Genomic DNA, 14,948 nt, shown 5'->3' on the forward strand with positions numbered 1-14,948 from the left:
CTTTCCTTATTCCCTCCAATGCTCTCTATCCTGCGCCTTCTGATACCAGTGATCAGTACTTACTTCTGAATTCTGTTCGTCGACATAGAGTACCAAGAAATATTTAATTTTCGTCAAATAAACTTCTGCTCAATATCACTGAGGGTACTACAACCCTCAGGAAGGGTTTTCTAAAAAAATTCTGACCAAAAATTTGTTCAAAAATGATCTCGCCCTTTGAAAGCTACCCTTTGTGAATGCAACGAATCGACTTGTTGCATGTGAATAAAACATTTGTTATGTGCAATCAAAAACTGATCATCCATAGACCCTTTCTGAAAATTGTAACATCCTCAATAAATGATTCAGGCTATTCAGCATAAGTTCTTTTGACAAAAAGTATATATTTCTTTTCTGTCATCCCCAGTATTATTGAAAACCATCATTAGACAGTTTGGTCATTATATTGTTGAATGAAGAACATATCTGTCTTCAAACCTAAATTACTACCTTTACGACGATATATCAAGAGTACCTTCTTTTGAAGAAGAAGCTGCAGAAAATATTTCAATATCATCAATAAAAACTACTTATAAAAAAGACCAGAAAAGGGTAACTCCTTGTAAATTACATTTCGGTCGATTACTTTAATTCTATCAACTTTACAAAAAAAAGTTTGAAATAAAACTTTTCTCTTTCTAAATAGAGCATCTCCTTAAATTATTTTGAACTATACAAAGTGTTTCGTTTCTTCTGCACAGCTATCAACTTCGTTATTTTAAATGGAACACCCTATATATTTTTACATTTTTGAATTCCTTGTTAAATTTGAATATAAGTTTTATAACACAACTATGTCTGAATTCTCAACGGTTTTCGAGAAATTTGACTTCTTATTAATATTTTGAGAGTTTAAGGTACTTACATACATAAAGGACTATATAGCTCCGTCCCTATGTAATTGATTCAAATTTGGACTGTGTTTAGTCAATAAATGAAACATTAAAAATAACCATATTATATATATAGGGTCCACGAAAACGTAGATCCATTACCAAAACAGAAATTCATAAAAATCTTCATTTTTTTCGATTGGCAACGTATATTTTTTCTGTTCATTACTTAAAACAATTAGAAGCGAACAAAAAATGTTATGGACACAATTCCTCTAAAGTCAATAGGTTTCCAGTTTCGGACATTAAAAAAAATGGTACTCATTTTTAGGTGTTCTATCATCTAACAGTAGAATTTTATTCATCAGTATAGTTGTTATAGACTAGAACTCTAATAATATAATTAATCAGGTTGGAATAGAACTTTAAATGATTGATTCCAAGCAGGTCATGGATTATCGAAAAAAAAATTCATTTCGCTGTTGTGATTTGACATGAATTTCAGAAACACCATGGTGCCCCAGAAGATACAGATCGTCATGTCGGTGATCTTGGTAACATAATAGCTGACAGTAATGGAATTGCTGTAATTTCAAGAGAGGATAAATTTATCTCACTATCTGGTGTCACATGCGTTATTGGCAGAGCAGTAGTTCTTCACGAGAATGAGGATGATTTAGGTAAAGGCGGCTTCAGCGATTCCTTGACTACTGGGCACGCCGGAGGAAGGCTTGCCTGTGGTGTGATTGGTCGTGCATGAATTCATCTCCATGACATTTGATTCGATTGTAATACATACAGTATTTTAATAGTATTAAATAAATTTTTCATTCATTGCCATACATTATATGAAATTATAAATTATAATGTATGCGGAAAAGTTTTTGTATAAATTGATATAAGACTCAATTTTGATTCTTCAGAACGCCAGAAAGGCAACTAAAATTAAGGTAAGTAAGTAACAGTTGATTGAACATTCGGATGTCTAGTCGGATCAAGTAAGCTTGACCTTGATCTTGAGAGAGGGTATATCGATCCGCCCGTTGTTAAAGAGGATAATTTGAACTCAAAAATTGTTGAAATGCGATATCTTCGGTCAGAGTAATCAAAAGTTTATCTATGTTATACATGAAATGAAAGTCCTCGACTGAAAAAAGATCTACTGAGAGTCCCTCCACTAAAATTTATGAAAAATTCGAAATCTGCTACTGCTATCTCTAACCAGAACTACAACTTTTTCTCAAAAAAAGAGAATATCACCCACGTATTCTGCAGTTATACCTGTACCTACATAGCTTTAATAATTATTTTACTTTCAATGAATATTTCATATACTCCATTCACTTTTATTTTAGCACTCGGTTGGTCATGGAAATTTGACACATTTCACTCTGTATAGTACGAAAATATGGGGTTATGGCGCTTGTCAAAACATTTTTGGGTTTAAATCAACGCTATGTTGCCCGTTCTACGTAAAAGTTTCTGTTATTACGCATTTTATCACAATGTCGAATCTTTTCGGAAAATATGTGACGAACATAATTGAACTTTATACAAACTGATTGGAGGCATACCAAATCCAGTTATTTGCATGGAAAATACAAGAGATCAGTATAATATCATAATATGCACTAGCTTGAGGAGAGTTATATAATGTTTGTTATCTTCTTTGCCTAAAACTTAAATGCGTTACATCAGTTGTAGATTTTAAAAATATTAACCCGAAGATGAAATGCATATAATGCAGTGGTTGGGAATGGGTATCTCCAGAAGGAATTGACAGATAATTAAAAGAATGTTAAATTCTGCAACAATAATCATCTTGCATCAATATAAGTAAAAGGAATTAAAGGAAGTTTCAAGTCAAGATGAACTTCACCTTTGAACAAAAATTTCACATTTATAAACAATTAACAGCACAACTGGCGCGTATTTGTGGCTATTCATCTTAATGCATTGATATAATAATTAGGTATTTATTGGTACCTTAAGACATTTGCAATGTATAGGACAAGTCGAAAGAAAAATAGAAAAATCAATTTTCGGGAACTTATTCGACGATTATCCTTTAGTAAACTTTCCTCATTAATTCACTGAAACATAAAATTCTCACCCCTTTTTTGAGTCTCCCAATGGAAGGAAATCCTTTGTCATCCTCTTCAGTCACAATCTTTCTGATTGTGGAAATATTCAGCTGAAATATAGGTCGTTTAGATTCAGATGAAACATTATATGAATTCTTTTACATTGAATATATGTTCGCTACCGTCTGACGTATTGTGGATTTTAAAATATCAGGGTATAACAATTCAAATGAGCGGACCTGAAATAAATAGCACATCCTGAAACCCTGTGTCTTCTTTCAATCACTGCCAACCTTACTCCGTTCTAGTTTCAAAAACTTGAAAAAATTATTTTCATGCGGGGTAACTGAGCGCAGTGGGTAAGTGTGCGCAGTGCGTATATCTCGACTATGCAATGTATGAAAGAGGGGTTCATTTGGGTGAAGCAAGGGCGCAGAATTGCCATATTAGTTCATAGGAGGATTAGTTTCATAGGAGTGCGCCGTGCGACGTTTCGTTAACTTTTTATTTGCAATCAATCAAATTCACTAGTTTTCTTCTTAATTTTTAGCATCTCTGCACATTCTGCCAGGTCCAAGTTCCGAGTCCCTCAGTGTTAAACAATATTTTATTCGATCATGGGCATTAATCTAAATATATAATAAAAAATTTTAGGTTCTCTTAACTGCTCAACTCTATAAGAACGTCAATTCAAATTTTGGCTTACTGGGGAAAGTGTGCGCGGGTAAGTGTGCGCATAGATTCATTATATGGGCATTAGTTCAGTGGGGAATAAATTATGACATTGTTGATTTTCTTGGTTAAGACTCGATCAATATTCTCCTATTTGTTTAGAAAAATATGAAGAGCCACCAATAGAGGAATGTATCAAGTGTTGTTATTGTGATAAAATACGTAATAACAGAAACTTTTACGTAGAACGGGCAACATAGCGTTGATTTAAAATCCAAAAATGTTTTGACAAGATTCAAAACCCCACATTTTCGTACTATACAGAGTGAAATGTGTCAAATTTCCATGACCAACCGACTGCTAAAATAAAAGTGAATGAAGTATAGATAAACAACAATGATAAAAATATTCGAACAAAAAGTCCACCAACTCACCTTATGAATAATTCATTAAAAATGAGTAAAATTGAGTTCAGAGAATTGGTGTGTTTTTTATGAATAACATCTCATTGAACCCATGTTCAAACCAATTGGTCTCTTTAGTTAGAATCCTCGCATTATCAAAGTCAAAGAGATGTCTCTTATTCTTAACGTGTTGGGAAAGGGCGGTTGCATCAAATTGTTTTTTATAGTCTAACTGATGTTGCCTCAATCTCAATATTAACTCGTCTGTCCAACATACAAAGTATCACAATTTAAACAACTAACCCCAACGACCATGCCTGACTGTCTCATTGGGAGATCACTATGTTTCAAACAGAAAAATAGGCTCTTAACAGTTTTTTTATAATAAGATACCACAATAGTAGATGTTTCTTTGATCAACCTAACTAACATCTGGCTCAATTTAGGAATGTATATTAAATTATAATATCTGAATCTGCAACTCTCATTTTCCGAAACAACTCCAGTCGATGGTACACAAGCTGTGTTGGAACTATAAAAAATTTTGTTAACTTAAGTTTTAGGATATCCATTTTGGTATAAAATAGTTACTTGCTGTTTGAAATCTTTTGAATGAAATGATGGATCAGACGAATTAAGAATTTTCTGTTTAATTCCCCTGATAATTGCAATTTTTTGAGATGTTGAATGCAGAGAATTGCAATGTTATGTTCGGTGGGATGCCATAAGTTTAGAATATAGGTCTGTTTTCATAGCAATACCATCTCTACCCATGGAATCTGTCCAATCTATTCGTAGGTGTTGACGTAATTATATCATCCACATAAACATAAACAAATATGAATGGTATATGAAAGTTCAAGTTGGACAGAACGAATTTAATCAAGCTATTTATAACTAACTCAGCCAAATTTGGCTGTACCTCTCACTTGTGCGTTAAATTTTTTGTTGTATTGAAAAAAGCTCCAAGTTGGTCTCTTTGGATCTCATACAAATTCAAAAGTTCACGATATGTATCCGTTCTATCATTCACTGTTGAATTTATATTTATGAAAATCGTTTCGCTGAACTTTTGTAGTAAATATCTTCATAATCTAACACCCTTACATTTTCAAAATCGGACACATGTAATTCAATTAAAATGATGTTTAGCCAAAGCTGTTTTTTTCTATCCTATTACAATTTTTAGTCTGGCAATCATATTTATGTAGTTTAATTCTATTATGTAACTATTGTTTCGTTTGACCTTTATAGCTTTTGTCACAATTCATGCATGGTATTTGGTAAATTGAATTGGATCGTTGGAACAAGGATGGTTTTCCTTTATTCTTTTAGTCTAGAAAATAATGAACCCATCTTTTTTGTGTTATAATGGCCAATTTAACAGGAACATGGTTCTTTTTGAACATTGAGTTTAGCTTGAATGACAATGATGGTTTTAATGGAAAACTATGATACTTTACACTTAGGTCATATTCACTTCTGGTCTAAGGTTTTGTTCACCCAAAATCATTATTCTTAGTCCGTATAAGTATAGTAGTATAAGAACGCGAAATACGAAAAATAGTGTTTCCCAACGTGTTTCACACAATATTTTTGTCAAATTATGAATAGGATGTTGCTTTGAATTGAAATGAAAAGTACCAAAAATGTCTTTAAAATCTTCTCTAGGAGATTCCTTTGAAATCGTCTAGTGACGGAAATTATTCAATTTTTCACTCCATTACTATGAAAGCAAGTGTCGTTTCATCAGTTGCGAAATATTTTACTTTGCGTAACTGGTTGCGAGAAGTAAAAAGTTTCAAAACGTCAATGACTTTTGAAAAGTGTCACTTTATATGTCAAAATTAGAAAAAAGTTTATTCTGTCTGAAATGGAAAGATTTTCTGAAACTTTTTAGGGTTTTCACTCTCAATCTCTGGAACAAAATCAATTAAAAAATTGAAATAAACGATTTGCTTCTGCGTAAATTCTTGCACTAATTTCAGTAGAATCGTGTAGAAAACATCATTGCCTGATAATGAACTGAAAAGAAGAACTTTGAAATTATAATTATATATAGTAACGTTTTGGAGCCACATCAGACTCCTTCATCAGACGAAAATCAATTTCCGAAAATCTTCTGAATTGTAGCTTTTATTTGACATTAATTGTGTTCTAAAAATTTTCTGAAAATACAGGCATGTGTACCAAGCTTTCTGGGGGTAATAGTACATTGAAAAATAAGTGTAGTTTGATAAATAAACTCATGTCCCGAAAGACCCGAAATGCATATTGAGAGAGATATATCCTTCCAAAGTTGATAAAATTCAAAAAATTTCTCCGCATAACTTCTAAACGGTGAATGCCACCACATTGAAATTTCGTGCATAAATGTTTATTGTTCAAATACAGTTTTTTATTACACTTCTACATTTTTGATATTATTATAAAGGGTTTTTTTAGAGGGGGAGTCCGATTTCTTTGGAACAACTTCTTTCCTTGTATTCGTTTTGCCGGAAAAAATAGAAGCATTCGATGGAGCGAATGAAATTACAAGAAAAAGGTACTCATATCCAAATGAAAAAAATTGAACCGTTTTCGAGTTATTCAAGTTTTTGTAGTCTCATGATATCAGCAGAGTAATTTGCCACAACTATATTGGGGTAGACTTATTGTTATGTACTTATTGTTTATCGATGGCACAGGAAGGTTATATAACCTTCCTGTCGATGATATCATCGATAAAATTAAGAACGAAATTGTTTATGGCCTGCTTAAATATCGTCATCGAATCATCTCGCGATGAACGAATCTGCTGATATCATGTGACTACAAAAACTCAAATACATATCTCGAAAACTGTTCAATTTTTTGTATTTGGATAAAAGTACCTTTTCCATGTAATTTTTTCGGTTTCATCGAATTCTTCTATTTTTTCGTCAAAACGAATACAACGAAAGAAGTTGTCCCAAAAAAATCACGACTCACCCTCTAAAAACACTCTTTATAACAATATCAGAAATGTTAAAGTGTAATAATTTTTTTTTTATAAACTTTGAAAGGATATATCTCCCTTAATATGAATTCTGGGCCATAAGTTTATTCATCAAACTATACTTAATTTTCAATGTACTATCACCGCCAGAAAGATCGGTACACATTTTTGACTCACCCTGTAATATACTAATTTTCCATTAGTTTTGAAATGGAATGTCTAGAGGTATTTGTTTAAAGTTTTGTGTCGAACACAAAAGTTAAATAAAATAAATAAGGAGAGTATCATCGTATAGAGCAGTGATAAACGTTTGTTGAAAAATCGGACAAAGTGCTGGATTTATCCGAAATACACAAGATTGAAATTTTAATGATACTTATTTAGCACCCACCTACAAAGTAGGTAGATATCCTCGCTAATCTTCGATTGATATGATGCTACTCTTCTTACTTATTCTCATTTAACTTTTTATTAGTCAGAATTATGTGGCGCAGTTATCTTTCTCATGTCTCGAACTATGGATGATACGAGAATGAAACATTTTTTCATGTCCGCCTCTCTCATCAAGTGAATCAAATTTTCACAGCTTTTCAAGGAAGTTTTTCGAAATATTGGTCACTCTTATGAATCGTTCTCAGAATGGAAATAACTTTTCTTACCTACTGTAGTTATTTCGCTGAATATTTCACACAGTTTTTCGAGGATATTTTCGAGAATAATACTCACTAGTATGAATCATTCTCAAAATCGATAAATATCCTTTCATCAAACATCTTGAAAATTTTTCATACTTTCTTCACTTGCGAAATATTTCACTGATAGGATATTTTTGTACGAAATATCATGATAATTTTGTCCAGTTTTTCGGGGAAATTTTCGAAATCATTGGTCACTCGCATGAATCATTATCGAAATCGATAGATCCTTTCATACTACATGTACTTTCCTACATCTTCAAAATGAAAAGACATTTTATACTTTTCCTATTATTTCATTTAGAAGAAATTTTGTGCAAATAAGTCAGATGAGTTTTTAAAGTTTTCACAGTATTTCTTCCATTTCTTTTTTTTTTTTACAGAAAACCCATGGTGATCGAAATGATGAAATCCGTCATGTTGGTGATTTGGGTAATATAGAAACCATCGGTACAACCACCCAGTTCAGTTTCTTCGATACTATCATCAGTTTAACTGGAGAAAACAGTATTATTGGTAGAGCTGTTGTTATTCACGAAAATAGTGACGATTTGGGTAGAGATGGATACGCAGATTCGAATACTACTGGACATGCTGGTGCTAGACTCGCCTGTGCTGTGATCAAGTGAGTTGTCTTCATATTTTCATTACATTCAAGTAAATTATTGATTGTAGGGGTAATGTGAGCTTTTAGATATTTCTATTATATATTATAGTCTATATTGTAGGTCCTATGTGGTTATGCATCTTCATTCTGAAAAATCTGCTCCATTAGCAAATAAATAGTAATAATAATTTCATATACGTACTACAAATGATCATATTCATCTATACTCTATCCAATCGAATGATGAGTCTGTCTTATTATCCCACAATCTGGAAAGATGCTGAAATGATAATGATATGAACATGACGTAAAATCCTATAGACCCATAAATCCAAAATGCTGAAAGTCTTCTCCAAGATACCAGCATAATAAAATGAGATTCAAAAAAATTCGAAAAGATTCGGAAACTGCGTGTATAGCCCTAAAACCATCCTGAAATTTCTAAATCGGACAATGATTAACCAGATGATTTATAGTTTCTTCTGGTTTCCCCGCATTCACAACTAGGGCATTCAACTGAATTCCACCTCAAAAAGCATACTATTCCAACGTCCGTGACCTGTTCTCATACGATTCAGAATACACCATATTTTCCTGGGAAGATCAAAACCAGGAACTCTATTCGAGGGATCAGTAACTAATTCTTTGTTGAAAATAGTGCACGTATTCCATTCAGACTACCGAAGGTCCCCAAAGGTCCTTGCCCCTTATATTCGAATTGAGAAAAAAGTTGGAGCATGAATGTTTACGCGACTTCAGTCTTGGAATCGTATTTTCTAAAATGTAGGATAGAGTTGGAAACGAGTCGGGAAAGGATTGCGCCCAATTAAAATGAAAGCAGGAGTTCCACAAGGAAGTAGGTACACTGAGTCCGCTGCCCTACCTGATCTATATACCTGACATTCCAGAAACTCCGAATAGCACGTTAGCCTCATTTGCAGATGATATAGCGATACTTACATCTCACTAAAATGCTGCTAGAGCCTTCTGAAACCACCAGAAATATCTTATTGAATTGTGACAATATTATGATATCAAAAATGGCGACTCACTATTAACGAAACGTTAGCATTCATATTCGCCAATAAGAATAATTATCTGCCCTCTTGTCTAAATCCTCGATATTCAAGTACCTTGGTGTATTCATTTAGACTTCTAGACCAACGCCTCTTTTGGAAACCACACATTTTATACAAAAAAAAAAAAACAAAAATAAACATGAAGAACTAATGTATTGGCTTGTAGAAGGAAAATCCAAATTGTCTCTTCAGAACAAGATAATTATCTACAAGGCGATAATTCATACGGTATTCAATACTATACTACTACAGGTACTACAGAGGCTCCAGTGCAAAACACATACTACGCTCTTGGAACATATCCAAGTACATCAAACATAATAATTATGATGATGAAATCAAAAATCGTACAACAAAATACCATCAAAACCTTGAAGGACATGACAACAGCCTTATAGACCATTGATGGCTCAAAATCCCTCCAGCAGAAGAAGACTACGGAGTACTTGGCCAATTGACTTTGATCAAAGTATTTTACAGAAGTACCAATCGAAATATCAATAATGTTTGATAATTTCTTCATGTTCATGTACAATGATATATTGAAAAATTCTTAGCCTACTCTAGAACCGAACAAAATTTCAATGTCAAAATATTTCATTACTTAACATATTCTCCTCTTAATTGGATACATTTATTACAGCGAACCTGTAACTTCTCTAGACCTTTCAAAAAAAGTGTTTCTTGCTCTGCAAACCAGACCTCCACAGCTTTTATTACCTCCTCTTTGGAAGAAAATTTACTACCTTTTAAACTTTTTTTAGTTGAGGAAAGAGATGATAGTCGGACGGAGCCAAAACTGGTAAAAAAGGGTGGTGTTCTAGTTATTCAAACCCTAAATCACGAATTTTTTGCATGGCAACATGAGAATTGTGTGCAGGGGCGTTGTCCTGCAGAAACAAAACACGCTTTCCGCGTCATTTCTCTTCAATTTTTTCACGTATAGTGGTCAGTAATGTCGAATAGTAATCTCCGGTTATTGTTCTACCCTTATCCAAAAAATCAAGAATGATTAATCCATGGCAATCCCAAAAAACTGAAGCAAGAACTTTTCCAGAAGATTTTTGGACACGAAACTTCTTAGGTCTTGGAGAACCAGAGTGTTCCATCGATTGTTGCTTTGTTTCTGGATCGTAGAAATGTACCCAAGTCTCATCCATAGTAACAATTCGGTTTAGGAAGTCTACATCGTTTTCAAATCGAGCACAGATCGAACGCGATGCTTCTACCCTTGCACGCTTTTGGTCAACATTCAAACATTTGGGGATCCGTTTTGCAGCAATATTTCTCATGTCCAAATTGACGTGAATTATACGATGAACGCGGTCGTATGAAATATTCAGTTCTTCAGATAACCGTTTTAGCCCAATTCGACGGTCTGATAAAATCATGTCATGAACTGCATCGATAGTTTCTGGGACTGACGCAGAAACTGGCCTTTCCGATCGGTCATCATTTTCAAAGGAAAATTTACCTCTTTTGAAGCTTGCAGTCCAATTTTTCACAGTCGCATACGAGGACATTGATCTCCAAGGGTATTAAGCATATCCTCGTAAATCTGCTCACCTCTTAACCTTTTAAAAACATCAGGTACTTGATGATGGCTCGATGCTCCAATTTTTCGAATTCCACAATTTCGGTGAACATCTTCTTTCTTTTAATTTATTGCGTAACTCTGGTTTACTTTTTCGACCTCAAACTTCACACTGACACTTCTAATGAGTTCGTTGCTATGGTAACGGAATATTTTTTTATGCATGGAACTGGTCTAGGCTAACTAGTTATCAATACCTACATCCTCGTATATAATGGAGAAGGCAAGATATCATAGTTATGGCTCTCCATATAATCAATTTCCTTCTATTACGATCGTGAAAAGAGCTAAGAGTACGGATTCAAAAAATAATGCACTCTTTTATCAGCCGATTCAGTGTGCAGTTCTCCACAGATTACAGAGTAGAATGGCAGTTCTCCAAGCGCTTAACCGGGCGCATCGGAAGAATGAACAAGCCTAATGGATACGGGAAGTACTTGAACTTAGGAGCCATGAACTGTTATAGGAGTCTGCAGAGAAAGTGAGGTTTGGTTCAGTCTTTGCGTGACAGGTGGCTCATCGTGATGAGATATCTCATCTCGAAGCTCCGATATCGCATAAGACCACCATCCTCCGAACGAAGCATCCTCGTATCAACACATTTGATTAATACGTAGGAAAAGTAGATAATAAGGATGAAAAAAAAGTTTTGCAAATGAAATGAATGAATATTGAATAATTATAGTAGACGTGCTTCTGCTACCGCAGTTGTTATGAAGTTTCATGGATAATTAAAATCTAGTCTTATTTTTCAAAAAACATGGCTTCCATTGGTGAACTTATTTATTCTTTCAATAACTTTAAGTACAAGGAAATCTCTCTACGATCAACGATAAATCTGGTGGATAATCGCTGTGCTCATTCTAAACATTTTTTTTAAGAGAATGGTTGCGACTCGTTTTCTTCCAGAAGATACAAGCATTTGAATAAGAATTAATAAGAAGTATCGCAATTTATACTGCACGCAACTGCCCTTTGCCGAACGACGCAAAGGAAATAGTCTTTATTTGAAACTAAAGGCGGAAACAGACTGCTATCACTTCACGTGAGCTCATGTGCGAAATTCTTTGAAGTGATATCTGGCGTAAAAGTGCACTGGTAACATCAGTGTGGCTCTAGACAGATGATATGCCATTAAAATACAGAGATTAACTTTGAACCCCACTTTTTTGACGTGACGTCACTTCCTATGATAACACGTGAGCTCACGTAAGTAATGGCAGAGTCTATTTCCGCCGTAACTGTGCCCGCCTGTTTTGCAGGACTTAGGTATATCTTCAGAAAAAATTCATTAATAAAAAGATAATCTCATTAAGGGGAAGTAGTACATACGATTCGAGAGCAAGACGATCGACATTGGTTGCTTTTCGGATGCTACCCCAAATACGAAAATGTGTCACATGTTTGACCAATAGCCTGAATTACGTACTGAGTCAGTTAAAAGGTAGAAATTACCACGTTAGAGGTAATATTACTAATATTGAATGATTTTTCAGTTATTCCTGAATTTAATTGTAATTTTGACATATATCGCTATGAAAATCTTTGCAATATATGAAGAATGGAATCGCCAATGTCACCCCGTCGTTATTTTTATCGAAATATGTCGAAAAACCGTAGAAAAATGATTGTGAAAACAAGTTTTATTGACACTCAAGTTCAAGTTTTTTTTCCCATAAAAAACAACTAAATTGGAAATTAAATAGAGACGGGGTGCATCAAGACGTCCTTTAACAATTTAAAAAAAATCAAGGCTTTGCGTAAGAAATTGAAAGCGTAAATTAGGAACTAGTGAATGCCGTTCGTGAATGGAGATTCTTGAGGGTATTACTTCCCCTTAAAAAGAAAAGAGAGAGTATCCCATCATTACTGCACAATTGTAATAATTTGAGGACCAATTGATTTGCCATATCGTCTGCATGTCCTCAGCTGAAACTATAACCCAAACAATTACTTTTTTGCAATAGTGTGGTCGCTCATGTTTTCGTCTAGGATTCTTTTCGACCAAGTAACGACTATTTTGTTTGTTCACGTGACCATTCTGATGAATGGTCATTGAACAAAATATTTCTGAAGGTTGGAAAATCAAAATTCAGTCGTTGAAGATGGTCTAATGGTTTTAGTTTTTGTACAAGCTGAATTTTTCAAAGACAAAAGATGTAAATCCCTACGAAAAATTCCTTGTAAAGATGACGTTAAATTCATGACTTCATTTGCGATCTAAAGTTGTAGGGTTTTTTCAAACTGAAGTTCTCACATTTTTGAATTGTTTCTCAGGTCCTAACTAATCGTTGTGGTCTAGTATGATGGGTTATACGGAGAAACGAAATTAACACTTCACATTATTAAATAACAAGGAAATATTTGAAATTTGATTTTTTTTTCTGTTTCAGGAATGGTTCCTTCATCTATACAGCTTCAAGGACTTTACTTTTCTCAATGTTGATATTTATGGCACTTCAATGATGAAATATCATTGTCAGCTATGTACATAAATATTTATAAAACGAGCAGCTGAATGATCAGTTCGATAATATAAAATTATTTACACATTTGATTTTTATTTCAATACTATCTGACCCGACGGACGTTTTCCTACCATAGTTTGGGAATATTTGGTAACTGGAAGTAAACTCTAAAAAAAAAATTCACAATTCAACTTCCGGTTTTTCCGACAACGGCCATATATTTTTGAAACTTGTGCTCATGTTTTCTGAAAATTTTATCGAATTTAAATTCGAATGTATGGATATAACGACGCTTTTATATTCATTCCGAGCAACTTTATTCAAGATTGTAAAGGGCTTGTCAGCCCTTTTTTTCACAATGTATCCCCCGGAACGACATGAAAGTTTTGACATTTGGTCTTTGACATATATATAGTAGAAACTTGGGCAATTATTACAATGAATTCCATTTCACCCAAAAATCGTTTCAAAATAATAAAAATTCACTATGAAAATGGTGGATCTGTAAAAGTTTTACAGATCGGTCAACATAATCGAGAGATGTTAACAACTAAATTTTGGCCTATTGTTGAAGATTTGGATATCACAAATAGTATGTGGTTTCAACAAGACGCTGCCACAAGTCACACATCTACCTTAACAATGGATCAACATTTATAAGATATCATTTCCCATTCATAATTGCCAAACCTTCCTTTTCTGAATAAAATAAAAATTTGGATCATTCTCATCTGCTTTATTTTGATTCACAAAACAAAGTTCTTGTTGAAAAACCCTATATATGGTTCAATGAATATCTACTTGATGTCAAATGTAAGACAATGGATAAAACTTCAATATTTCATTCCAACTCTTAATCGTACTATAGATAACATGGATATTTTCCGAATATTGATTTCACGAGCTGCAATCCACTCAAGAATGATTAACATCTCAATAGGCCTTGTAAGTCCAGGATGCATGATCCATGATATCTGGTCGCGAAGGATCTCCAATAATTGTTGTAGCTTCAACCAATTGGAATTGAGAGCAAATTATTCAGCATACAAAATCCTCCCAATTTATTTAATTGAACCAAGAACATAAAGAAGAATAGAGAATTTAAATTATCTTTGGTTAGTACTTGGTCTAATAAGAAATTGGTTCAGTGTTTACTTTCGATACCGATCTGGATTCCGCAACACAAAATCTAACTTTATAATGTATTACCTAACAACTCAAATTCGATTTTCCACAGTCAATAATTTCTGAATAGATTATATGATTTATAGCTCTGCTAGCATATTTGGAAAAGCTCTGAAAAATACAAATGCTCATGAGCAATACTATCATATGAAGGTTCACTTTTCAAACTCACTCAAGGAATAAGTGACAAAATCCAGTTAGGCTTAATTGCCCTAATAGTGTTGCTTCAACAATGAAATTGTTCATCAATTTTTTCACACGAAGTCTGTGAGACTTGGTAATTTGTGGCACCGTTTAACCTTGGGGAATCT

At 33.7% G+C, this 14,948-nt stretch overlaps 1 protein-coding gene across 5 annotated transcripts in view; it reads left to right on the forward strand.

The window, feature by feature from the left end:
- Positions 1-13,531, forward strand: part of LOC123312957 (superoxide dismutase [Cu-Zn]-like) — a 50,014-nt gene extending 36,483 nt beyond the window's left edge. For 4 of the 5 annotated variants that reach the window (XM_044897586.1, XM_044897588.1, XM_044897587.1 and 1 more), the window contains exons 4-5: positions 8,088-8,329; positions 13,378-13,531. In XM_044897586.1, the coding sequence (XP_044753521.1) occupies positions 8,088-8,329; positions 13,378-13,450 (315 nt within the window). In that variant the 3' untranslated portion in view covers positions 13,451-13,531. Of the gene's footprint in view, positions 1-1,377; positions 1,715-8,087; positions 8,330-13,377 lie in introns of those variants that run through there. The other variant, XM_044897589.1, reaches the window with a different exon arrangement.
- Positions 13,532-14,948: the final 1,417 nt, after the last annotated feature.

The sequence above is a fragment of the Coccinella septempunctata genome, chromosome 5, assembly GCF_907165205.1.
Source record: "Coccinella septempunctata chromosome 5, icCocSept1.1, whole genome shotgun sequence".
Classification (NCBI taxonomy): domain Eukaryota; kingdom Metazoa; phylum Arthropoda; class Insecta; order Coleoptera; family Coccinellidae; genus Coccinella; species Coccinella septempunctata.